Source organism: Auxenochlorella protothecoides (genome assembly GCF_000733215.1).
Source record: "Auxenochlorella protothecoides strain 0710 unplaced genomic scaffold scaffold54, whole genome shotgun sequence".
NCBI classification, from domain to species: domain Eukaryota; kingdom Viridiplantae; phylum Chlorophyta; class Trebouxiophyceae; order Chlorellales; family Chlorellaceae; genus Auxenochlorella; species Auxenochlorella protothecoides.
In genome coordinates this window covers 348,067-371,335 of record NW_011934258.1, presented here as the reverse complement: position 1 = coordinate 371,335, position 23,269 = coordinate 348,067, and the positions used below count along the sequence as shown (strand labels likewise).

Genomic DNA, 23,269 nt, shown 5'->3' with positions numbered 1-23,269 from the left:
CACCACCTCCTCCACAGCCTCCCTCTGGCTGGGCCCCCTGGCATGCAGGGGGCGGCAGCAGGGCAGGGTGGATTGGGAGTCGGGCGTCGCGACAGGAATCAGACATTGCAGGACCGCGGCATCGACACAGCTCTCCACCAGAACCACCTGGTCCGCTGCGCTCACCCTTCCCGCAGCCTGCCGCGGGCGACCTCGTCGGCGGGCTTCGAGCGCAGGCTCCTGCCTCCCGCGCTCCGCTCCACCATGCGCCGGCCCCGCTCACTTTCAGCCTGTGCCTCCCTTTCTTGGGCGCGCTGGCGCTTGGCCAGGCGGGACGCGCGGTCGTCAGCTGCGGGCTCGGCGCTCGCGGCGGGCGAGTCGCTGGTCTCCCCGTCCTCCAGGGCGTCCCACCAGGGCCTCTTCTGGCCCGAGCCGGCGGCACCCACCGCAGCGCGGCGCTCCCGCAGCGGATACCGGCCGCTGCCACGGGAGGGCGGGCGGGAGGTCGTCCCGCCGGCGGTCGTCGGTGCGCTGCCGGGCAGCTTGAGCGTCACGCGCAGCTTGACCGCCGACTTGAGCGCCTCGTACCGCATCCAGAGGGCGGCCGGGGTGGCTGAAGATGGGGAGGTCGAGGGTGGGCAGGTAGGGGGATCGCATCGGCGCGACCGGACACAGCAGCTGGTGTCGTCGGGAAGCATGCGGCCGGCTCCAGGTGGGTTCCCCCGCCCTGCCCACCCCTCCCACAACTCACCCAGGCCGCCGGGGTGAGGCGTGATGGCCGCCCAGAAGCGCCAGTGCACCTTGGAAGAACTCGGGCCGGACCCAGCCCTCCAGTCGCAGCAAGGCGCGCGCCAGGTCGACTGGCTGCACTGCTGCGACGACACGACTCCCGCCACCGCGATCAGCTCCTCCTCCGACGGCCTGCAGCGTGGCCGCCGCCCAGCCCTCCTGCAACGCCAGCACGGCGCTGCGCAGGGGCTCGAGGGCGTCGGTGGCCGTGGCCGCGTCGGGAGCAGGTGCCGCCTCGGGAGCAGGTGCCGCGTCGGGAGCAGGTGCCGCCCCAGGAGCCAAGGCAGTGCCATCCTCCCCAGGCTGCATCACATCTGCGACAGGTGGCGCAGTGGCGTCAACACCCTGCTCTGCCCCGTCCTGCGCTTGCTGCGCCTCTGCCGGTGCCGCGCGCGCCTCGGCCTCCCGCACTCCCTCCCGTTCCTGTGAAGCTAGCGACTCGGCATGAAGACGCCTCGCCTCGGCCGCTAGAGCCCGCTCTCGCACACCTCGTGGGTCCAGCCATCGCAGGAGCCTGTCGAGCTCCTCCGGGCCGGGATAAATGCCTGCAGTCCAGCGCTCAGCGGGAGCGCTCGCGTCAGATGGTGCGGGGCGGTCGACGCCCAGGACGGCGGCGCCGCCTCCGCTCGGCACCTCTGCAAAAGCTTCCTGGGGCAGCAGCCAGTACCGGTTCCAGTGTCGGTCGACCCCAATGGGGGTCAGCCGGGGCACTGGTGTCTGAGTGAAGCGGGGGAAGCAAAGGATTGAGCGGCGACCACTGCGACGGCGAGGCTGCTGTGCTGTCAGGTGGCGTCCAGCGGACAGTTGACACCTTCCCGGTCGAGATGCCGAGCGCATGTGCCCATGAGGTGGCCTCGTGCACAGACCTCCAATCGTCATGATCCAGCCCCCCTCCATAGCATCTCACCTTACTGAGCTCATGCTCAAGGCGAGAGGTGCGCTGCACCGCAGCCTCAATCTGAGACAAGGGGTCCACCGATCGCGTGGCGCTGCAGCGGGAGGAGGGGCGGAGGCCCTTGCTGGAGCTGCATGATCTGGAGGATGTCGTCATGAAACCCAGCCGCCAAGATTCATGCTGACACTCTGTTCACCCAAGGAGCCCTTCCACCAACCACGCTCGAATCTCCCAAAGGCCAACAGCCACTACGTCTCACCGTGCAGACACGCCCTCCTGCGCGGCTGCCCCCCCGGCGCTCCTCAGCGCCGCCTCGGCGTGCCAGGTGCGGATCTCCACACGCATGCCCTGGATCTCCCTTCTTAACTGCCTCGCGCTTTCCTCCTCCTCCACGAGCGAGGTGTGCACCATCCGCGACTCGGCCACCAGCTGGGTCAGGGCATGCAACAGGTTGAGGCGGGCAGCGGGCGCGGCCTGCCTGCTGGACAGGGAGGCACAGGACGGGTGGGGGTGTGGGAGGGAGAGGGTAGGGCGTGGAGCGAGGGTGAGCGGTTCGCGTCTGCTGTTGTGCAATAACTGGCTCCTGGAACTTTCTTTATATTGCAGGCGGAGTGATGCAGGCGTGAAGTGGCATGCACACCTGCAGGACCTGTGCCAGGTAGACCCCTTCAGAGCCTACTGTCGCTCCTCAATCCCCCTGCGCCGCCGCTCACCAGATGTCGTGGGTGGAAAGGAATTCGCCCAGCTCTGTCAGACAGTCCTTGGGTGCGCCACCTGACTGGCCTGCAAGCCCATCCTTGCCCTTTGAGGTGGGGTCGCACGCAGGGCATTGCCAGGCTCCCTGTGGTTTGCGACGCATCGAGGGTTGGTAAGAGATTGGTTGATGTAGAGGCAGTGATATTCACGACAGGCGCGGAGACACCGCTCAACAGGGAAGGCTCTCACACAGATTCATGCCCTGCACGGACACGCCGCCTCCAGACTTTGTCCCTGTGCCCAGCACCCTCGGCCCCAGCCCTCGTCTCCAGCCCCTCCACATAGATCACACCTCTGGCACCTCCTCAAGCGGGACAGGTAGGCAGTACATGTGCCGCTCGATGTCGCACCCGTCGCAGATGAGGGTGTGGGGCTCGTCACCCTCGTCCCAGCACACAGCACACCCAGGGAAGGGCGAGAACGGCCTGGTCTTGTGATGGAGGGGGGGAAACGTTATGTGCACGTGGTCCTCCAGATCAGGTCCAGGGGTCCACATGGATTGCGCGGCAGGTCCCTTTGTGCAAATGACAGGGCGGCGCACCCAGCATGCAGTGTGCAGATGACCTCGAGTGGTCACGTCCACTCATCAAACCTCCAGACATTGTGAGCCTCCACATCAACCTTCCTTGCGCAATGTCACGTCGAGAGCAACGGCACCCCCACCGTCACCTGCTGACATCCCGCAGGTGCCGTGCCAGCTTGGGGTGGGCGCGCTCCACCCCCTGTATGAAGGCCTCCGGCCCATCCTTGCTGATCTCAGCCAGACAGGCTTCGAGAAGGCTCGCAACAGTCGCGGCGCCCTCCACCACCCCTGACGAGGCACGCACATGGTGTGCAGAGTGGGCAAGGGCCAGGGAGCAGACATAACAAAGAAGTCCATGATGCGCAGAGAGAAACACGGCATGCTTGTACTCTGTTTCTTGTCGTTCACCATTCAATCCGCGCCAGGCACCAAAATCTCAACGATCCCCCCCGCCCACCCTGACTCTGGAGCGCCACAGCTGCCTCCGATTGCTTCCCCGCCAGGCCGGCGTGCAGGGCCACCACGGCTTCCACGTCGACGGCCAGGGCTTCTAGGGGATTCGCAGCCATAGCGTACGCCCCCGCCTCGACACGCCGTCCCACGCCGGCCAAGTCCAGCTCCCGCGGCGCCCTGGTCGCGGCGGCGGCCTCCGCGCCGTGCCACGCCAAGGCCCTGGCGTGCCGCCCCGAGCACAGCCGGAGCAGCGCCGCGCGGAGCAGCGGGGTGGAGCCATGCGAGCTCTCACGGGCCCGGACCCCCAGCTTGCCGTCCCCAGCAATCGCAGCAGCTCGGCCGGCGGCGTCGGCCGCGGCGCGGATCGAGGCGGCCGTCTGAGGGCCAGCGTGTGGCGGCAGCCCGCCCACCCGCTGGGCGGTGGCCGCGTCCAGCCCCGCCACCAGCAGGTCCAGCAGCAGGTCCGGGCCCAGTACAGCCAACGGCTCCGCGGTTCCCTTGGCCCTCGATGCGAGCCCTCGGTCAGCGCGGGCCGCCGCGGCGTGGATGCGCAGGATGCGGGCGGCAGCTTCCGGCCAGCTCTCCGGGGTCACGGGCAGGGGATGCTGGGCCTTGGCGCTGGGCCGGTAGTCGGCCTCCCTCACCTCGGGCCGGGACTCTGCGGGGGGTGGGGGGTGCAGGCATCAGAAGGGGAGCGGGCAGGGTGGTCAGCATGCGCGGCCTCCTATGAAACGGCAGCCAAGACACTGGCACTGCCTTCACGCCCTGCTCCCTGGCAACAGAGCGCAGGGACGCTGGAACTGTCAACGCCCCCGCCGAATCCCAAAAGCCACCATCAGCACGAAGATCGGGCACCTTCCAGAGCTTCCATGGCACCATCAAACAGGTCGATGCAGAGGAGGTTGCACAGCGCCATGCAGAGCAGTGTGTAGGGGCTGGGCACCTCCTCGTCTGGGGCACTGGCCTGGTGGAAGCCCTCCATGACCAAACCGGCCTGGTGCGGGAAGGGAGTGCATGGATGGGAAGCGTCCCTGCCGGCAGACGCACGCATTGCTCACCTGACATGCCAAAGAATGCACCCAAGGTTGGGAATCCAGTAGCACCCCCACACCCTGCAGACAAGCCTGCAAACAAACACGCACACAGACATCGGAGGTTCCCACCTCTAGCTGCGCAATGGTGGGCAGGGGGTCCTCCAGGCCCAGCAGTCCCTGGAAGCGATGGGCAAACAGCCAGATTTCCAGCAAGAGAGCATCGCCCTCCGCGGGGATGGCGCCACACCCCAGCCGCTTGGGCGTGGGGGGCGGGAGATGGGCTCCAGGGAGGGCGGCGTCGTCTGTCGTGCCAGGAAGTCAGGAGGCACAGGGTTGTCACTGGGAGGTGGAGGACCCGTGTGTGTACAGATGTGCCAAACTCGAGGCGCCCCAGGTGCATGAGAAAGCTTTTCACCACGGCACACATCTCGCAACCTCAGCAGCACACCTCTGACGGCATTGGCCTCCCGGGATTGCTGGATGGCCGCTGCCCGGGCAAGGAACAGGGCATGCTGTGCCTGGACAGCCTGCGATCGCTGCGCCTCGCTTTCCCTGTGGCGCAGAGCGAGGTGGGCATGGCTTGTGCACAGGTGGGGTGCATGCACCTATGCCACTCGCACTGCCAGGCCTCTCCCATCCCCCACTGCCCCAGCGCACATCTGCTTCAGCGCCTTTCGCTCCAGCGCAGCCGCAGACTTCTCTGCCATGGACTTCCTCCTCTCCTCCTCCCGCTCAATCCGGCGGATCATGGAGTCCATGGCCTGGGGGTGTCGAAGAGATGGAGGCTGGCAGCGTGCACACCAACATGTAGGCCTGAGTCGTGGGGGCATACACATTCATAATCAGATGCTTCGCTGCAGGCAACCTCGGCTTCCCCACTTCCCAACATGAGATGGGGCGGGGGCCAGAGATTTTACAGCACACCTTGGCGACGGCTTTGGCATCGGCCTTCTTCCCGCCTGGCACCTTCTCAGATGGCTTGCCTGGTTTGGACTGTGCGTGCGAGGCAAACACATGTTTGGTGAAGGGGGGTGGTCAGTGGTGTTTGGCAATGTCTCTGGCGGCCGAACCACTGCATCGCAACAAGCCTCCCTCACTGTTACTGTACCAAATGCCAATCGATAGAACCTTCACCCCACTCCCACAGCCAGACTCCTGCCACCTCAGGCCCAAGGTGCCGGCTCTCATCGCACCTTGGCCTTCATGATGCCGCGCTGAGTCAGTTGCGCCCTCAGCCTGGCACCCACCGCGCTCCAGCCTTCCCCTTCGTCCACATACTTGTACCCCGGCAAGTCCTTGACGTTTGGTAGGCCCTGCATGGCAGGAACAGTCAGCTCGGAGCAATTTTGGCAGCATGATGGACGCTGAACTCACAGAGTAAGAGCGCATGGAGCGCACGCGTCCTCAGAGATTCTGTGTGACGGTTGTCTTTCATCCGCCCTCGACGCCACACCTCCTCCAGGCCCACCAAACCGCCCTCCAGGCCCCACCTCCACTGCTTTGAGCACTGGGAGGGAGGCCAGCCCAAAGCGCTCCGTCCCCCACCCCATCTCCAGGTCTTGCTTGAGTCCATCTGGGACCGCGGCATGCCCACTTTCTTGCAGAGCAGTCGAAGCTGCCGCAGCAGTCCACGCTGCGTCAGGGCTGGCGCCGGCGCCGAGCTCCAAGCCCTCACCAGGTCGCCCGAGCAGAATCCTGCAGGGCAGGCACACTCTTCTCAGTGTTTCCGCTTGAGCCCATGATCAGGTGGAGGCTGCATGCATGGTCTTCCGATTCTGAGAGAGGCTGGAGGCATGGTGGCGTCGGTATGCTCCCCACCTGCACACTGGGCCCTCATCAATGGAAAAATGGATGCGGTTGCTGCTGCCAGCTCCTGCCGCGCGCTCTGCCTCAAAGCCAACGGGCAGCAGGGTCGGCGGCTCAGTGCCAGTGACAGCCGCACCTGTGCCCAGCCTGTGGCGGGTTGGTGTGGTCCTGGAAGCTCGCATTGCTTGTATATAGAACTGCATGAGCATGCTCTCAGGGTGATGGGGCTGCAAGGCTGCCTCCCCACGAGCCACCAGCATGCGCCAGCTTCCAGAAGCCATCACCCAATCCCTGCGCACGATGTGATGGTGGTGCCATTGGCGAGCGTCAGCGGAAGCGTGAGGCTCGCCAGGCAGGCAGCGCTGCCGGACACAGCCTCTGGTCTGGAGACTGGCTTATGTGCTTCAAAGAAGCTGCTGAGGCTGGTCTGCTTGCGTGCTGGTGGCTCCACGACCAGGCCATAGTCCCGAGCAATCTGGGGCAAGAGGGCGTGGCGAGGGGTAGGAGGTATGCTGATGAGAAAAATGCTGCCCCCAACAGCAGACACTCTCGAGGCAGGCCAGACCTTGAGCCCCCCTCACCTCCACTCTTGAGCGATACCGCTTGCCCTTGGGAGAATGATAGTACTGCAGGAGCGCAAGAGTGGGACAATCAAGTTCATGGAATGTCTTGTGAAGCCAGTGTCGTTCATGGTGTGCTGGAACTTCATGTCCGCCAGCCGTGTACTCGCCCGCCCTACCGTGTCGGTCGTGCCGGCTGTGGACCCCCCGCTGCGATGCTTGATCTCTATGGACCACCCCTCCTCCAGTGTCGCACCTGTATAGAGGGGAGGCGGATGTGGGGCCGCAAGTGAAAGGTCTGCCCACTGGCACTGCGCGGTACAGTTCTTCAGCTTGGCCTACCTTGACGCTTGAAGAACTCCCTCAGGCGTATCAATGGCTCAACTGTCTTCTCTGCCGAACCCTGCGCAGATGATATTGATTGAGATCGGGAGCGGCCGTCATCAGCATGGAGGCAGGGGGTGCCTCAGGGCAGCAGGGCAAGGTGGAGAGGACACTCCATACTGGGAATGTCCCTGTGCCCGCCGATCACGCAGGAAGGGCTGTGGGGGCAAGCACGATCCACAATGTAAATTACAGCATCGACATGCTCACCTCCTTCTGTCCAGGCGACGTTGCAGGCGGAGGCTCGGGTGGCGGAGTGGGTGCCATCCCTGAGTGGCGACGGGGCCCGACGCCCTTGGATCGCCCCCGCTACCACTCTATGGGTACTGAGCAATGCTATAACATTTTTTGTATCGAGATCGGTCCTTGCTGTATCGCGGCCTCTTATCTCTGCACTGCGTGTATTTGAAGTAGTTGCTGCCAGATTAGACACTTGGACTCGTTCACTGGAAAACCTACATCCAAAACGTCAACCTTGCTGGGGGCAAAAGTGAAAAGTTGGGAAGAAAATTGCCGGCCGAATGCATGCTTGACGGCACACAAGGCCTTTTCCCACCCTCAAGGGATAGGAGAGGAATTGGGGAACAGGGGCATACAGATCAAGCGACGAGCGGTGGGATCCCCTCATATCATGCGACAAAGATCAAACGCTGGGAGTGTGTGAGCATGCCTATTCTTCTGGATGTTCTTCTCTGGGTTCAATTGCCGGAGCAGCAGGTCTTCAGGGGAAAGAGGTATTCTCCAGCACTTTGACGACGATTTCCCACCCGGTGGGAATCTGCGGGGGTCAATGGTCATCAACTTGAGGTGTGTGGAGGATGTCACCCAACAAGCCCTAATCTACATTACGAAGCAGTTCGATCCAAACACCCAGGCATTGCCTGACCTCCTCATGACCCCATGGTGCAGGAGACCCTGCACTACTGCCCTACCCTCACCACCCTACCTTCCCTGTGACCCCCAAAACATCACCTGAGATGCAAAGAAGAACAGGGCCAGGCAGTTGAGCGTGATGTGGGTGATGCGCGCCGTCTCGTTCCCTTTCTGCATCGCTGGAGACAGCGAGGCGGCCAGCGCCCACAGCACCGTGATCAGGGCGCCAAAGTAGAGGTGGGGACCCGGGAAGAGCTTGCCTGGTGCGGGAAGGGTGAGGGAGGTGGGGTGGTGCAAGGATGACGTGTCAACAATATGTCAAGTAAAACGCCTGGTAATGCAGCAAGACAGTCATGATTTTGCATTCCACTACCAAATGCGAGTCACGACAAAGCCCCCGTTGTTCTGCCTTTCCTCCGCCTCCCCGTTGCACCAGTTCTGAGGTAGGTGTTGACAGGCCCGATGATGGAGAAGGTGATGCCCAGGCCCAGCAGCACAGAACCCCAGGTGTAGTGCTTCTCGTTCAGCTTCTTCCTGATCAGGTCCTTGCGCTCCTGATATGGGATTGGGCACCAGGGCGGTCATTCCGAAGCTCCCCCCGGCCCGTCAGAGACAGAGGCCCTCCACGCAAAATTCACAGGTGTCTCCTTGAGCATGGCCACAGACAAATGATAAAATCTCTCCTTCTCGGTCTCACTCCTCCCTCACCTGCTCCAGCTCCTTGATCCTGGACTGCTCCGGCGAGGCGACGGCCGAGGAGGCCTCCTCTCCCTCCCCCTTTGGAGCGGTGGGTGCCTGTGCCTTCAGGTCCTTGATCTCCGCCGCCAGGTCGCGCGTGCGGCGGTATTGGAACCCCAGGACGGCTGTGTACACGCTGGACCCGAAGAGCGCAATCATGGCGACTGGGTGAGCAAGGCTGGCGATCCTGCCGGTCAGGATGTCGGCATGGGCGGCCTCAGGGAGGGCCAGCATGAACCCCGTAGCGGCCAGGAGGGACAAGGCGGCCTCATCCATGGACTTGTGGGCCCTGACAGGCTTCATGCGCGGCGCGGCAGCGGGTGCCCTGGCGGGCTGCCTCCACATCCGCATGGGTGAAGGGCCTACGGCCCAGACGCCGCATGCCGGCCGGGTGCTCTGCATGGTGCTCTTGAGCATCATTTCTTATCTATGTCTAGATCGGAGTAGCCGTGGATGAATTTGGCGCTGAATCGAGGCAGGTCAGCACTTTAGGCGACGGAGCGGGCCCTTGATCCTCTCTGTCTGGCAGGGGCGCCGCGACCCGCGTGCTATGCCACATCGGCCTCGGCAGGGCACCGAGGCCGCCCAAACCGGCCCAGTCCAGCCAGGGGCCCCGTGCCCGCATGGTGAGGGCTGCGGCGACTGGTTCCCCGCTGTGTGACCATCCCCTCTCCTTCCTCGCAATCATGGCGTCCCTGGGCGCAGCCGAGCCGGCGGCAGCCAGCAGCGCCGATCCTTTGCAGTATGACCTCACCACGGTGGTGGCCAAGTCCCTGGACCGCCACCTCGTGTTCCCGCTGCTGGAGTTCCTGTCCCAGAAGCAGCTGTACCCAGCCGAGGACATCGAGTCTGCCAAACTGGAACTGATCGAGAAGACAAACATGGTCGACTATGCCGTGGATATCTACCAGGGCCTCAATCAAACGGATGAGGTGCGTGGCCTGGATGGTGTAAATGGGGTCAAGCGCATTTATATAACGCAGTAGGAAACAATGTGGTCACCCGCGCGATGCTGGGCATGGCCGGGCTCGCGGTGTCCCGACCGTGATGGCCTGGAGCCGGCTCTACACCAAGGCTTCCGACACCATCCCCGCCCGGGCCAACCCACTGCCTGGATACGAACATACATCCGCTCGCAGGTGCCCGACTCCCTGGTGGCTCGACGACAGGAGGTGGTGAACAAGCTGCGCACCCTGGAGGGACAGGTGAAGACCATCACCGACTTCCTGAGCAATGCCGACAATGTCCGGCTGCTCAAGCAGGACAAGACGCAGAACCAGGCCTTCCTGCAGTCCGAGTTCGGCATTGGTAAGAGGGCGCAAGGGTGTATTCTGGACAGAGGGAACGCTGGGTGCTGTCCCTTGACCCAGTAGGACTGATTCCTGCTGGAGTGGATGTGGGAACAGGAGCAAGAGGTCTCACACCCCTCCATGCTTCAGCCTGCATGCTACTTTACATGCCAGGATGTCTACATCCATGCCCCTGCACATCCCGATCCTTCTACCCTAATCCAACCTGTGTCCGGTGTCCCCTTCTCTCGCCAAGTCCAACGCTCAAAGGTATGTCCTCCCTTCTTTCCCCCTGACACAGGCCCCGACCAGGTGGACGCACTGTACCACCTGGCCAAGTGGAACTTTGAGTGCGGCAACTACAGCGCGGCCGCGGAGTACCTGCACCACTACCGCAGCCTATCCACTCACCCCGACCGCTGCGTATCGGCGCTGTGGGGCAAGGTGGCCGCCGACATCCTGCTGCAGGACTTTGAGGCGGCCATGGAGGACCTGCTGAAGCTCAAAGACCTCCTGGATCTGGACACCTTTGCGCCCGTGGTCAAGCAGCTGCAGTCCCGCTCCTGGCTCATGCACTGGTCCCTCTTTGTCTTCTTCAACCACGAGAACGGTATGAACGCCCTCATCGACCTCTTCCTCCAGGACAGGTGTGTGTGTGTGTTGAAGGAGGGGGGTTGGGGGGGGGAGGAGGGGAGGGGGGGGGGGAGGTGGGAAGGTAGGCCTGCCTGGCAGGGGTCCATGGACATTCATTACAGCCGTGGGTCCCCGGGCATGGCTGTGTTGCCCATGCACTGGCGGCCTTTGATGCATGCACATCGGTAGCAAATACACCGCCGGCGTTCTGTCCTCACCAACGACTCCCATGCTATTTTTACCCAAACACCACCCTGACTGGTCCTTTTGAGAAGTTCCCCCACCCAAACACACTCCTTCATGCTTTCCTCCCAGGTACCTGACGGCACTGCAGCTGACCGGCCAGCACCTGCTGCGCTACCTGTCCATCGCGGTGGTGATCAACAAGCGGCGGCGCAACGTTCTCAAGGACCTGGTCCGCGTCATCCAGCAGGAGCAGTATGAGTACCGCGACCCCATCACCGAGTTCCTGCGCTGCCTCTTTGTGGAGGCCGACTTTGACGGCGCGCAGGCCTGGCTGGCCCAGTGCGAGGAGGTGGGTGAAGTGTGTGTGGGGGGGGGGCGGGTGGAGGGGGGGGTGGAGAATAGGGATTTGAGGGTAGGTGTTGGAGATGGGTGATTTAGGGAAAGGAGGTGACGTCGAAGGAGGAGAGTTTGATGCTGCCAGTCCTTGGTGGGCGGTGCCTGGTCCTCACAGATGGGAGTTGCGAGGTCTGCTTGCATGGACGACAGCACACTGCACACATAAGCGATGCACCATCAGGGCCCTCCTCCATGTCCCCAGCCTCCATCATCCCCATTTCCTCAGTGTCCTCCTCCCCACCCTGCCCCCGCCTCCAGGTGCTGGACAATGACTTCTTCCTGGTGGCGGCCAAGGAGGCGTTCATGGACGCGGCGCGCACCTTCCTGTTCGAGACCTACTGCCGCGTGCACCAGCAGATCGACCTGGCGGAGCTGGCGGGGCAGCTGGGCATGGACCGAGAGGCTACCGAGAAGTGGATCGTGAACCTCATCAGGTATGGTGAAGGGGGTGGGAAGGTTGGAGAGAGGGGGGAAGGAGAGGGTGGGGTGTGTCTCGCTGGCCACGCCATGGGCGCGTGGGTCGCCACCACCGGCCCTTGCAGCCTTGGGCCTGGCCTCTTTCACTCTGTGCAGCGTCAGTGGTCATCATCACAACCTGACAAAATCCACCGCCACCCTCCACAACCAGGAACGCGCGGCTGAACGCCAAGATCGACGCCAAGGCCGGCACGGTGGTGATGCAGACCGAGACCCTGGGCGCCAACGACGCGCTGCTGGAGAAGGCGCGGGGCCTGTCTGTCCGCACCTTCAGCCTGGCAAACACCCTGGTCGGCATCCTCAAGGCCTAGAGTTTGAGAGATTGCGGCATGTTGCCGTGCTGCGTCTGCTGGGTGGCCGGGGCGTGTGGTGCCTGATCGATCGCTCCTCGACGGAGCGCCATGCGGGCCGGTCCCCCAGCCCCCTCCCCTCCACACACACACTTCCTCCCTTCCTGCTGTCCCCGTCCTTTGCTGCCGCTCCTCGTCTGTACATACAGTGCGCATTCGGGACCTCAGGACCATGGGTGTGCACAGGCGCCCGGGATCTCGGATCCAGTTCGGGGATGCCATCGCCCCATAGGGAAGGCCAAAATCCGGCAACAACCAGGCCCTAGTGCGCGGCGCCGCCGGCCAGCTTGGCCTCCTGCTCGTGCTTGTAGTGCGCGTACTCCTTGGGCCAGGAGATGACGTAGGAGAAGAGGAAGACGCCCACCACCAGGTCCTGGAAGGGCTTGAAGCTGCCGGTGTCAATGTGCTGCAGTGGGTGCAGGGGGTGGGAGGGACGATGTTGTGAGCGGCGCACAGGGCATTAGGCATTCTTCTCGGCAGATCAGCGTCTACAACTGGGCCTCTGACATAGGCATGGCCTGCCTGAGGGATCCAGGGCGCACACCCTGACCATGTTGCTGCCGGGCAGGCCTGGCCTGGACGACAACCAGAGCACCTCGGCGCACCTCCTTCTTGTACCGGTGGTACCAGCTCGTCAGCCGTCCCTCGACCTTGTTCTTGGTCAGGTTCTCGCCGGCATACTTGGAGACGAAGCCGGGAACCTCCTTCACCTTGAGGCTCGACACTCCCTTCAACAAGTTAGACATGGCCGGAACCCAGGGGCCTGCCCGCTCGATCACAGCTGTGCTTTGTCTCGGACAGTTCGGACCAGGAGGAGGGTATGCGGGCGATGCGCAGGCTCGGTAAGGGGGTCATGCACTCTTGGGTTTACAGTAAGTTACGCATCCAGGTTCCCGCCATTCTGGCTTGCAGGGCGCTTGATGAGATCACTTTGTTCAGAGCTGCAGGCGAACATCGCAATTACAAGTGCAGTGGAAGTATGGTATACTGCTGAAAAGCATGTGATGTATACATGGTGATGCGCGACCCTGTCGCAGTGACAATCCTAGTAGCATCGTGCCTTGTCTTGCTTTGCTGTAGGACACACCAACCATCCTGCAACATTCTGTCTCATCTGTAAACCGCACAACAGCTTTGCCAAAATATTATCTTCATGTACGCAGAGCTCGCCACTCCCGATGCGGGGCTTGCACTGCATCTGTGTTTGGCCTGCAAGGCCCCCATTGCAGCATATGGACGATTGGCCCCCTGCTTACACACATTCTGCTTGGCCTGTGCGGCTTCCATGGCTCGATGCCGACTGTGAGTTGCTTCATTAAAGCGGGTATGGCGTGGGCAGGTCTCTGGCTGTGCTCGATGGCCTTTGCGCCCGGCCCGCTGTGTAGAAGATGCTTGAGCCTGCCCTCAGAGCACCCAATTCTACCGCTCCAATCAACACCAGGTGCCATGTCAATGTGACCAAGCTGGAAAGAGTACCCCCTGGTACTCCCATGTACATCCATCCTGACACGATGCAAGGCTTTCGAAGTAGGTGGTTGTTCGATTGGCAGCGTTGTGAGGCACTGCAGAGGCCTGTGCTCGGTGTCATGATGTGCCAGTATGCACAATCAATTACTGTGCTTGGCCAAGCCTCATCAGCACTCAAGAGCCTTGACAGCGATCTTTTCCTTCATGTCGTTATTTGTACACCTCAGTGATTCAGGACTGGATTGAGCCCTCCCTGATCACCGCACTCCTCACCCACAGGCAAGGTCGACTATGCACGTGCCCTGGAGCAGACCTCACTGCAGGCCCAGAGCCCGCCCATGGGAGCGCCTGCTGTGCCAAGGCCACCAGCCACCCCCCCGCCGCCCCCTCCCATGGGTCCTGGGAAGCCCCCCCCTCCCCCCTACCAGCCCCTGCCAATGTATCCTGGGACACATCTGCCTCACATGGGTCCCCCTGCCACGCCAGGGATGGCTCCCTTCATGTACCCCATGGTGCCGCGGCCGCCCTTTGTCAACATGTTTCACACTGTGCCCACCAGACCGCAAGGCTAGCTGCTGTGACGTTCACAAGACGGTGAATCCTTGCAATGTGCTGTGTACCATCCTGCAAACACGTGGAGTGCATCTCGTTGGCCTTGAGAGGACAGAACATGACACCCTGGCCAAAGGGTGCACCAGCAAGCAGTACCGGCATTCAGATTGCCCTGTGGCAGCGACTGAAGTAGAGACAAGGAGCGAATCATCAGATTCATGCGAGAAAACGACAACAGTCACAGCTTCGACTGTATCTGGCCGGGCATCAGGATCAGGAGGTCATAGTGGCCCAATCGATGAAACAGCAGGTTGATGGCGGGCGGGCGGCTGCCACCCTTCGCCAACTCGCCATACTGTGAGATCATCCCCAGCCCTCCCTGGGTTGACTGCTGGTACACATGGATAACACATTCCAGGACAGTGGCCGCACAAGCGAGTTCGGGTTCACCTGCAGAAGGGTGGAATGGCAAGTACAGATCAGATCGGGGGAGAGGAGCCGAGCCGCCCATGCATCGCCCCATCTGCACCCCTAAGAAATCCACAAATAAAGCTCACCGCCCCAAGCGGATGGGCGGCGCTGATCACACACGTATGCATCGAAGTCGCAATCGATGAAGGGCTCAAAGTCCTCCCGCCGCTTGCCCAGTTCGTCACACACCCTCCGGCGCAGTGCGTCAGCCTGATTGGTCTCCTCCGAGGGCTGCAGAGGCTCTGCGCCAGGAGAAATGCATGAGCAGGCTGGCTTAGTGGGCGCCTTGAAATGCGGGCGGCTGAACAATTCTCCTCAAAGCTGGATGCCTTTCTAGGATGCAAGCATCTTTGCCACCAGAGACATTAAGCAGGGCCAGGAACACCCTCATGCCACCAGCTTGTGAGTATGCGCCTTATCCACTCACTATTCTGAGCAAGGTGCAGTCCCCGAACCAAGGCCCGGTACATGCAGCGGCCGTCGCCCAGGATCCTGATCACTCGCATGGACGTCGTCCCGTCAGCAGCACGGCAGATAGTCCTTCGGGACCACTGGGATACCTTGCATGTAGTTGAATGTACACTATCGTATGAGATCTTAGTAAGATGGAACGCTCGGTTGCATGGACTTCGCACTACAGGCCTTGCCAACGCCACCCGGGAAGTGGGCTGCAGAAGCACATGTGATCGCACCGATGCTCGCATTCATTCAACGCTTACAAGCAAGCCAAAGGGATTGAAATGATCATTGAGCTTGCGTATTGCAGACTGCACTACTAAAAGGTCGACTGTGGCCTCCTCGTACATGATGCCGACATCCCTACATAAAGCGCGCTCTCCCTACTCACTTGATTTGGCAAGACATAGGCTACAAAACTTATTACAAAGGCTTGAAACATCTGGGGGCCTTGAAATGGAAGGCCCTGGTAGTGGAAACAATTACTTAGCCACTCCCTGCCCACTCTGAAGGGCAGTACGCTTGAAAAGTGATGCCTGTGAGGGGACCGTGTGCAGATCCTGGTCTCACACGAGCGTCTTCCAGATGACCTTGATCATGTTCCACACGGTGGGGTAGGCGAAGAACTTCAGGGCGGCCGGCGCCATGCCCTCCAGGCTGGGATTCTGCGTCGCCCAGAAGGGCTTGGGCCGGACTGTCCATGGGGCCTCCAGGACCCCCTTCTGGGGATGATCAATGAGCTTGGTGTTATGCACATAGCAGTTGCCAGACCCGATGTCCTGCGATGATGGCGTGGTGGCATTGGGGAAGTTGGGCGAGGAAAGGCGCTGGGCAGGGTTTCGAGGTGCACAAGGTGCCTGCTGGGGCCTTGCAAGCTTGCGAGCCTTCGGCCACCCACCTGCGGCGTGCTCCCCGGGTAGCCGCCCCAGGGCAGGCATGTGTTGACAAAGCACATGGTGGTGGGGCAGTTGATGGCGATGGCGCCGTACCGCAGCTCCGCCACCGCGGCATCAAAGGCCTCGCTGTGGGCGGCCTGGGAGAGGGAGGGATGGGGATGGGTGTGGGGATTCAGCCGTGCCTGCCCTCCCACCCCTGCATGGCACAGGCACCAGCCCGTCACAACCCCTCCATCCCCCCTCCCTTGCAAGCCGCGACGCGCCTTGGTGGCCGGGTGGATGATGAGGCCCGCGGACAGCGTGCCCCAGACCCGCTCGTTGGCAAACTCCACCGCCGCGCGCAGGAAGGCGGCCGGGTCGCCGCCGGTGCCCTCCAGCGCCACCTCCTGCAGCACACCGCACCAGTTCTCGTGCTGGGCGTCCACGCTGTCCACACTCTGCCCCGCCTTGAACAGCCAGGGGCTGGTCCCAGGGCCGGATTCCAGGCCCAGCTCCTCCACGCCCTCGGGGAAGCGCTCCCGGAAGGCTGCGTGCGGGGGTCGACATGGGGGTTGAGAGGTTGGAGCTGGGTCGGTGGGGGAATGGGGCTCGAGTCAGTGGAGGAGCGATGGCCAGAGGATGCCAGGGATTGGGCAAGTACATGTGCAGGTGTTGGCGGGGGGGACCGCACCGACATGCAGCCCAGGGTCTGTGCTTGATCCGTTTCCATCCTACCTGCATGATCATCAACCATCCCTAGACACCAGCTGCGTGCCAAGAACATCAACTTGACATCAGTCGCCCACCCTCTGGCGGCCCCCCCCCCAAACAATCGCCCTCCCCACCTTGGAACTTCTCGTCGGAGGTGGGGTAGTACGCGACGCGGCGCGGGCAGGCCGCCAGCTTGGCGCGCAGCGCGTCCAGGAACTTGGGCCGCAGCTCCCAGGCCGCGTCGGTGACCACCAGCTCCACCTTGAGGCAGTTGTGGCCCGCGTTGAGGATGAGGGCGGAGGCCACGGTGTCGGCGTGGTAGGCCAGCTCCGCGTCGGTCCAGGGGCCGGGGGTGATGATGTAAGGCGTGACGCAGCCCAGCTCGGCGCCCACGTGCTTGGTGCAGGGCGGGTCGCCCACCTGAGTGGAGTGGAGTCGGAGATGGGGATGCTAAACATGTGGTGGGGAGAACTGGGGGGAGACACGGGGCGATTTGGAGGGCATACAGAGAAGCCGAGGGGTCTGGAATGGGGGGTGGCCCCCTTGGAATGGATAAAGTATATTCTGAGCGCCCTGGCCCCGCTGTGATGCATGCCCTCAGGCACCATGCATGCACGGTCCAGGACCATTTGAACGCATTTGCCTCCCACTCAACCCCCCCCCCCCCCCAAAAAAACCACACGCACAGCACCTTGGGCTTGCCCTGCCAGACGATGGCGTCGTACGTGGCCGCCGCTCCCGTCAGGTGGATGGAGTCGACGTCTGGGTGGGTGCACAGGGCCCTCCCCACCTCGCCGCCCCCGTACACGACGGCCACGTACCCGGCTTGCACCAGCGGCGCCAGCGCCGCCGCGACAAAGGGCCCCATGTACTCGTTCACGGGGTTCATCTTGCAGACCACCACCTGGTCGTCCACGACCAGCTTGTGCAGGATGTCACAGGCGGCCACCGACACCTGGTTCCCCGCGCCCAGGACCAGGGCCACGCCGGCGTCCGGGCCGGGCACGCCCGCCGCCTTGCGCGCGTACAGCGCGCCCTGGGTCGGCTCTTGCCCCGGGGTCACCCAGACGCTGCCCCGGAAGCCGGCGTTGAGCAGGCGCTCCAGGCCCGAGGGGAAGACGTCGACCACCCACTGGCCGTCGGGGCGGCGGCGGGAGCCCAGCGTGGGCGGCGCGCCCCCCGCCTCCATCGCCTCGGCCAGTTCGCGCAGGCAGATGGCGATGGGGGTCCAGTTCAGGGCCTCCTCCGCGCGCCCCGAGCCGTAGGAGCCCTTGGCCGCCTCCCCCGCCGCCGCGGCGCCCGGCACGGTGGCCAGCAGGGTGGGGAGGCAGGCGCGCAGGAGTGAGGCGCGGGTGGGGGGGGGGAGGCCCACCCACTGCGGGGCCTTGGCCTTCAGGGAGGCCACCACACGCTCCAGCTCATGCTGGTCCGTGGCCGGGAGGGGCTCTACGCCTGTGACGGTGTGATGAGGGGTGTGGGCGCTGAATTATTAACTGCTCCCAAGTATTGTGCCAGTCGGCATCGCGGACGCCCTGATCTCCGAGGGACAAGGGCCGCGCACCTCTGGGAAGCACCACACCGGATGCCGACGACACCATGATGGCCCGCGTCGATCTGCGTACCGCCTGCTGTCTCGGGAGGGGTGATGGGTGTTTGATTGTCGAGAGAGACTTGAACAGGGTCCTGGTGGCGCCGACCTGCATCTAATCCCCCGGTGTGCCGGCTCGTTGTGATCCCTGACCGGCCGTTCGCGACTGATGATCGTGGGGCGGGGGGCGCGGGGAGAATCTCGGGGATTCCCGCATGTTGGAGATCCGCTGCTGCCGGTGGCTTCACAGCATGCACCACAAGGATATCGTGCACAGCATGCGAACGAAAATGATTGGCAGGTGAGGGTCCTCCACGCCCAGGCCTGGGCGCGAGGCGCCTGCCCCTGCACACGCGCCAGGTTCAGGAGCTGCGCTCCAGCCCCACCGCCTCGGCATTCAGGATGCTGGGGGCCAGCTTGGGCACCGACCCGGGGTCGGCGTCCACAAACTGCAGCACGTCGCCCGCGCTCTTCAGGGCGGGGTAGCCGCGCAGCACGCCCGCCACGTTGCAGGCCGCCAGCTTGGCCATGCCGGAGCGGGTCCACAGCGTGGCCGAGGCGATGTGGGGCATAAGCACAGCGTTGCTGCACTCCGCCAGCCCGGGTGCCATGGCCGGCTCGTCCTCGTACACGTCCAGCCCCGCGCTGAAGCCGGGGTTGGCCTGGAGGTGCGCCACCAACGCCTTCTCGTCCACGTTGGGGCCCCGCGCCGCGTTCACCAGGATGGCGTCGGGCTTCATCATCCCCAGCCGCTCCTTGTTGATCAAGTGGCGGGTCTCAGGGGTCAGCGCGCAGTGCAGGCTCACCACCTGGAGGGAGGAAGTGTTTGGGGGAGTCGAGGGGGCGGGTGAGGGAGGTACGGCTGAACAATCCCAGGGTCATGCTATGTGGGTGGCGCTCCACCATCACCGCCTCCAATCACACATTACAACCCACACCCTACCCCCATGTGGTGTGGACGACAATGGGAGTGATGTCCCTTGCAGGAAAGGCAGACCCCCAGCAATGATGAAATCCCAGCAGCCTATGCACTCCTGCTGACAGAACAAGCCAGCCCTGCAAGCTGGACCACACCACGCATCCTCCAACAAAACGGCCATCTGCACCCACGTCGGAGTTCTGCAGCAGCTCCTCAAGCTCCACCTGACGGGCAGTCACCCTCGTCCCTCCCTGGCTCTCCAGGAAGTCGCTGTACTTGCTGCAGGGGGTTCAAGACAGACCGGTGATGGAATTCGTAAGAAATGGGACTGAACAATCAACACTGGCATTCTGAAGAAAAGCCTCAGCATGCCCGGCCCATTCGCCCCGAACAACAGCCTCCCTGGCCCACATTCATGAATGCCGTCACTGCCACATCTCCATCATGGCTTTTCCACAAACAGCGCGCACTTGAAGTAGTCGGCGATCTCCGGCTGTGGCTCATGGCTGTTGTACAGGATGTTCATCTTGTGCCCCTCCACCATCATCTTGGCATAGGCGAAGCCGATGCGGCCAGGGCCCACCACCCCCACGGTTTTACCCTGGTCCATTTTGTAAGGAGGGAAGGATGAGGTAATGGCTATGAGGACACCCCCATGTGCAAGTCAAGAGCTCTCCCGAGTCAATGCCACCAAAACGACCAGCCATCATCAGGCATTCCGCTGCCAAACCTCGCTGCACTACTCCACCTGCAGGAGCTTGCCCACGAAGAGGTTGGGCAGGAAGCCCTCGTACTTGCCCCCCCGCATGAACTTCTCAGCCTCCAGCAGCCGCCGGGAAGCTGCCAGGGTCAGTGCCGCCGCCAGCTCGGCGGTGGTCTCCGTCAGCACGCCTAGGCACGGCAAAGGGAGCTGGATTTCTCACTCTGGCGAGCCTCATTTGCTGTCATCCAGCTGTATCTTGATCTTGGCACCCCATGGCTGAGCTCAAGAGGGTTGTCATGTGCCCAGCCATGCCTTCAAGGCGCCTGATGGTCACGGAAACCCTGCAGACACCCCTGATCCCCTCTACCCTCAGCCCCACAAGGACCTGGGGTGTTGCCCACTGCAATGCCATGCTTGGTCGCATCCTCCAGCACGATGTTGTTGAAGCCCACGGCATAGTTGGAGTACACCTTGCCGCCTGCCGCCTTGAGGACGCCAAACAGCTCATCGCTCCAGTCCTGGGTGGATGTTCGAATACAGAAGCTCATGGGGTTTGGGGGAGAAGCGGTATGGGCGGCAGGGAGACAGGAAGGGCGAGCAAGCCTTACTGGTAAGTCAAGTGCAGCACCAGCCACGGAGTTTGCTCCCATGCCAACTGCTCACAGCCCTGGCATCGCGGCACCACACCCTTGCGCCAGACGCAGGCTGCCTCCCAGCCGTACCTCGGTCAGCTGCCCGATCACGCCATCACACTTATCGCCGACGAGCTTGGTGATGCTGGCGTTGTCGAGGATGGTCTGCTTGGCAGTGCAGATGTCCACTTGAGCGCCGGCAGACGTGAGCACCTTGAGCCAGTCCTCGCCAGGGAGGTTCTTGGTGACCAAGACGCGAAACTTGCCGCCCTTGTTGTGCGTCTGTGGCGGGGTGGGGCAGGGCCATGCTCAGGACGGCCGTGCATCATGCCTCAAACCCTAGGCATGGTTGCCCTCACCCACCCCAAGGGTGGCTCACGGTTCTCCCTGGCACACGTATTGCGCACGCATCCCGCTCACGCACCTCTACGGCCAGATCCTGGATGGAGGTGCTCATCCCTGCCCTGGGCACGCTGGGGCCTCGGCTAGTTGCCCACCTGAGGGCTTCAGGCACCGCGCGTGATAGGATGGACCGCGCTGTCATTCCGGTGGTGGCAGGTGGAGTGACGCGGCAAGATGTTATTTGCAGGCCCATCGGGGTGCTGCGGCTGGGATGAGAGGTCTCAGGGGCCCATGCAATGATCCCAGGCGAATCGCAGGATCAGGGGGAGGCAGTGACGGGTCAGCTTCGTTGGTGAGGGCTTGTGGATTGATGGTCATGTGACTCCCCACGTGCCGGAGAGCATGTGCTGTGTTGAAATCTGCCGGGTGAGGAACCCAGCACCCTATTGCTGTCGCCCTCCTCCAGAATACCAGCACATGTGATGCTGAACAATGAAGGCCTGCACCTTCCTTCCCTCGACATCTCGGTGGCTGCCATAGAACCGATTGCTTGACCGGAAATATGCCCAGTGCCCGCGACATCCCGACACGAAGACCTGTCAGCAGCCACCACTGAGGGCCTTTGTCCACTGCATACTCGATAATAAGTAGCTCTAAAGAGTTTCCTTGCGACCCAGTAATGTCGGCCCTCGCCGACCCCAGCCCCCTGGAGGCCGTGCGTGCCGGGCTTGCGGGCGGGAGGCAGGACCCCTCCTCCCAGGCGGTGGAATCCTCCTTCTCGCACCTGCTGGCGGACATCGACTTCAGTTTCGTCATCAGTAACCCACGAATGCCGGATAATGTGCGTGGTGGTGTGCCAAACCGGTCTATTGCGCGCCTCGCAACGCGGCGAGTTGGCTCTGCCCAACCATCAACCAGCTTAGATTGACTCAGCCTCCTCCCCCTTCCACACCAACCCAGCCGGTGTGCTACGCCTCGCCCGGCTTTTACGCCACGACAGGCTATAGCCCAGAGGAGATCGTGGGCAGGAACTGCCGTGTCCTCCAGGGTGAGGGCTCGCTTTGTTTGGAGGCCATGCATCGGGGGCAAGGGGGGGGGGGTTAAATCTTAATGTTTGGGTCCTCTCCACATGAAGGACCGCGCCTTCCACCAGCGCTAGACACCCCCCCCCTCCTTTTCCCCCGTCCACCAGGTCGCGACACCTGCCGGCGGTCGGTGGTCGAGATCCGCGACGCGCTCCGCGAGGAGTGCCCCGTCAGCGTCTGCCTGCTCAACTACCGCCGCGACGGCGCCCCCTTCTGGAACTGCTTTGCCCTGCACCCAGTGCGCCTGGGCGGCACGCACGAGCCCGTGGACCTGTACATCGGCCTGCAGGCCGACGTCACGGGCTTGGTACAGGAGGGGGCCGGGGCGTCGCTCTCCACCACCGCAGCGGCGTCGCGGGCCGAGCCGCGCCGCTCGGCAGACCTCCAGGCGCAGGAGCGCGGCGCGCTGGAGCGCGGGCGCGCCGTCGCGGGGCGGCTGGCGGCCGCCGCCGCGGCGCGGGCGCTCCCCCGCCGCGCGACGCTCGCGGCGGGGCGCAGCCTGCCCTCCTCGCTGCTCTGCGCGCTGGGCGCCATCCGCGAGTCCTTCCTGCTCACCGATCCACGCTTGCCCGGCGGCCCCATCGTGTACGCCAGCCCCGGCTTCCTGGCGCTGACGGGGCACGGCGCGGGGGACGTGCTGGGCCGGAACCCGCGTCTGCTCCAGGGACGGGAGGCCTGCGCCGAGGCGCGGCGCGTGCTGCGCGAAGCGCTGGCGCGCGACCCCCCGACGGCCGCCACGGTCACGCTGCTCAACCGCCGCGCGGACGGCAGCCGGTGGTGGAACTGCCTGCACATCGCGCCCCTGCGCGACGCGCAAGGCGCCGTGCGCTACATCGTGGGCGTCCAGGTGGACGTCACCGCGCGGTTGCGTGGCCAGGAGCGCCGCGCGGGGGCTTCAGGAAGGGGGGCTGAGCTCGCTGAGGCAGCGGGTGTCACAGAGGTGGACAGGGCGGCGGGTGTCACAGAGGTGGACAAGGCGGCGGGTGTCACAGAGGTGGACAGGGCGGCGGGAGTCACAGAGGTGGACAAGACGACCGGCGCCGCCTCGCCCGGCGGCTCGCCTGGCGCGGGACTCCCAGCCAGGAAGACCTGCGCGGCCGGGGGCCACTCCTGCCACTTGGTCAGGGGGCTGGATCCGGCCCTGCCCCCGCTCGGACCCCGACGCCTGGCACGCGCTGAAGGCGTAGGGGCGTGGCGGGGCAGGTTCGGCTGGCGGCACGAGCCCTGGGGCCCTCCGGCCTCGTGCGTGGGGCTGTCGGGTAGCTGGCTTGGTGCGTGTCGCAGGAGATCACGGGCACGCGAATCAGCATCGCCCTTGGCTCTACCAGTTCCCCCCCCCCCCCCCCC

At 63.5% G+C, this 23,269-nt stretch overlaps 7 protein-coding genes across 7 annotated transcripts; 2 read left to right on the top strand and 5 right to left on the bottom strand.

The window, feature by feature from the left end:
• Window positions 1-161: 161 nt before the first annotated feature.
• F751_4761 (hypothetical protein) lies at window positions 162-5,748 on the bottom strand (the record flags this gene model as incomplete). The annotated part of the gene is made up of 13 exons (XM_011400862.1): window positions 162-592; window positions 780-1,485; window positions 1,676-1,757; window positions 1,923-2,137; window positions 2,712-2,844; window positions 3,089-3,230; window positions 3,400-4,053; window positions 4,251-4,389; window positions 4,559-4,731; window positions 4,878-4,981; window positions 5,087-5,190; window positions 5,354-5,422; window positions 5,623-5,748. The coding sequence occupies 13 exons, from the start codon at window positions 5,746-5,748 to the stop codon at window positions 162-164; spliced, it is 3,078 nt and encodes a 1,025-aa protein (XP_011399164.1).
• A 767-nt stretch (window positions 5,749-6,515) lies between these two features.
• On the bottom strand, window positions 6,516-9,066 carry F751_4760 (hypothetical protein; the record flags this gene model as incomplete). Its single annotated transcript, XM_011400861.1, has 6 exons — window positions 6,516-6,710; window positions 6,975-7,051; window positions 7,138-7,198; window positions 8,152-8,312; window positions 8,486-8,606; window positions 8,761-9,066. The coding sequence occupies 6 exons, from the start codon at window positions 9,064-9,066 to the stop codon at window positions 6,516-6,518; spliced, it is 921 nt and encodes a 306-aa protein (XP_011399163.1).
• A 410-nt stretch (window positions 9,067-9,476) lies between these two features.
• F751_4759 (Eukaryotic translation initiation factor 3 subunit E) lies at window positions 9,477-12,082 on the top strand (the record flags this gene model as incomplete). Its single annotated transcript, XM_011400860.1, has 6 exons — window positions 9,477-9,722; window positions 9,930-10,098; window positions 10,381-10,726; window positions 11,028-11,247; window positions 11,553-11,728; window positions 11,923-12,082. The coding sequence occupies 6 exons, from the start codon at window positions 9,477-9,479 to the stop codon at window positions 12,080-12,082; spliced, it is 1,317 nt and encodes a 438-aa protein (XP_011399162.1).
• A 301-nt stretch (window positions 12,083-12,383) lies between these two features.
• Window positions 12,384-12,867, bottom strand: F751_4758 (hypothetical protein; the record flags this gene model as incomplete). The annotated part of the gene is made up of 2 exons (XM_011400859.1): window positions 12,384-12,527; window positions 12,727-12,867. The coding sequence occupies 2 exons, from the start codon at window positions 12,865-12,867 to the stop codon at window positions 12,384-12,386; spliced, it is 285 nt and encodes a 94-aa protein (XP_011399161.1).
• Window positions 12,868-15,633: 2,766 nt separating this feature from the next.
• On the bottom strand, window positions 15,634-18,251 carry F751_4757 (hypothetical protein; the record flags this gene model as incomplete). Its single annotated transcript, XM_011400858.1, has 7 exons — window positions 15,634-15,846; window positions 15,966-16,100; window positions 16,191-16,489; window positions 16,788-17,073; window positions 17,345-17,785; window positions 18,026-18,105; window positions 18,215-18,251. 7 exons carry the CDS (start codon window positions 18,249-18,251, stop codon window positions 15,634-15,636), a joined length of 1,491 nt encoding a protein of 496 aa, XP_011399160.1.
• A 352-nt stretch (window positions 18,252-18,603) lies between these two features.
• On the bottom strand, window positions 18,604-20,952 carry F751_4756 (Glycerate dehydrogenase; the record flags this gene model as incomplete). The annotated part of the gene is made up of 7 exons (XM_011400857.1): window positions 18,604-19,050; window positions 19,352-19,439; window positions 19,631-19,761; window positions 19,909-20,051; window positions 20,249-20,381; window positions 20,586-20,777; window positions 20,920-20,952. The coding sequence occupies 7 exons, from the start codon at window positions 20,950-20,952 to the stop codon at window positions 18,604-18,606; spliced, it is 1,167 nt and encodes a 388-aa protein (XP_011399159.1).
• Window positions 20,953-21,516: 564 nt separating this feature from the next.
• On the top strand, window positions 21,517-23,109 carry F751_4755 (Phototropin-2; the record flags this gene model as incomplete). The annotated part of the gene is made up of 5 exons (XM_011400856.1): window positions 21,517-21,678; window positions 21,798-21,885; window positions 22,030-22,229; window positions 22,464-22,905; window positions 23,048-23,109. The coding sequence occupies 5 exons, from the start codon at window positions 21,517-21,519 to the stop codon at window positions 23,107-23,109; spliced, it is 954 nt and encodes a 317-aa protein (XP_011399158.1).
• Window positions 23,110-23,269: the final 160 nt, after the last annotated feature.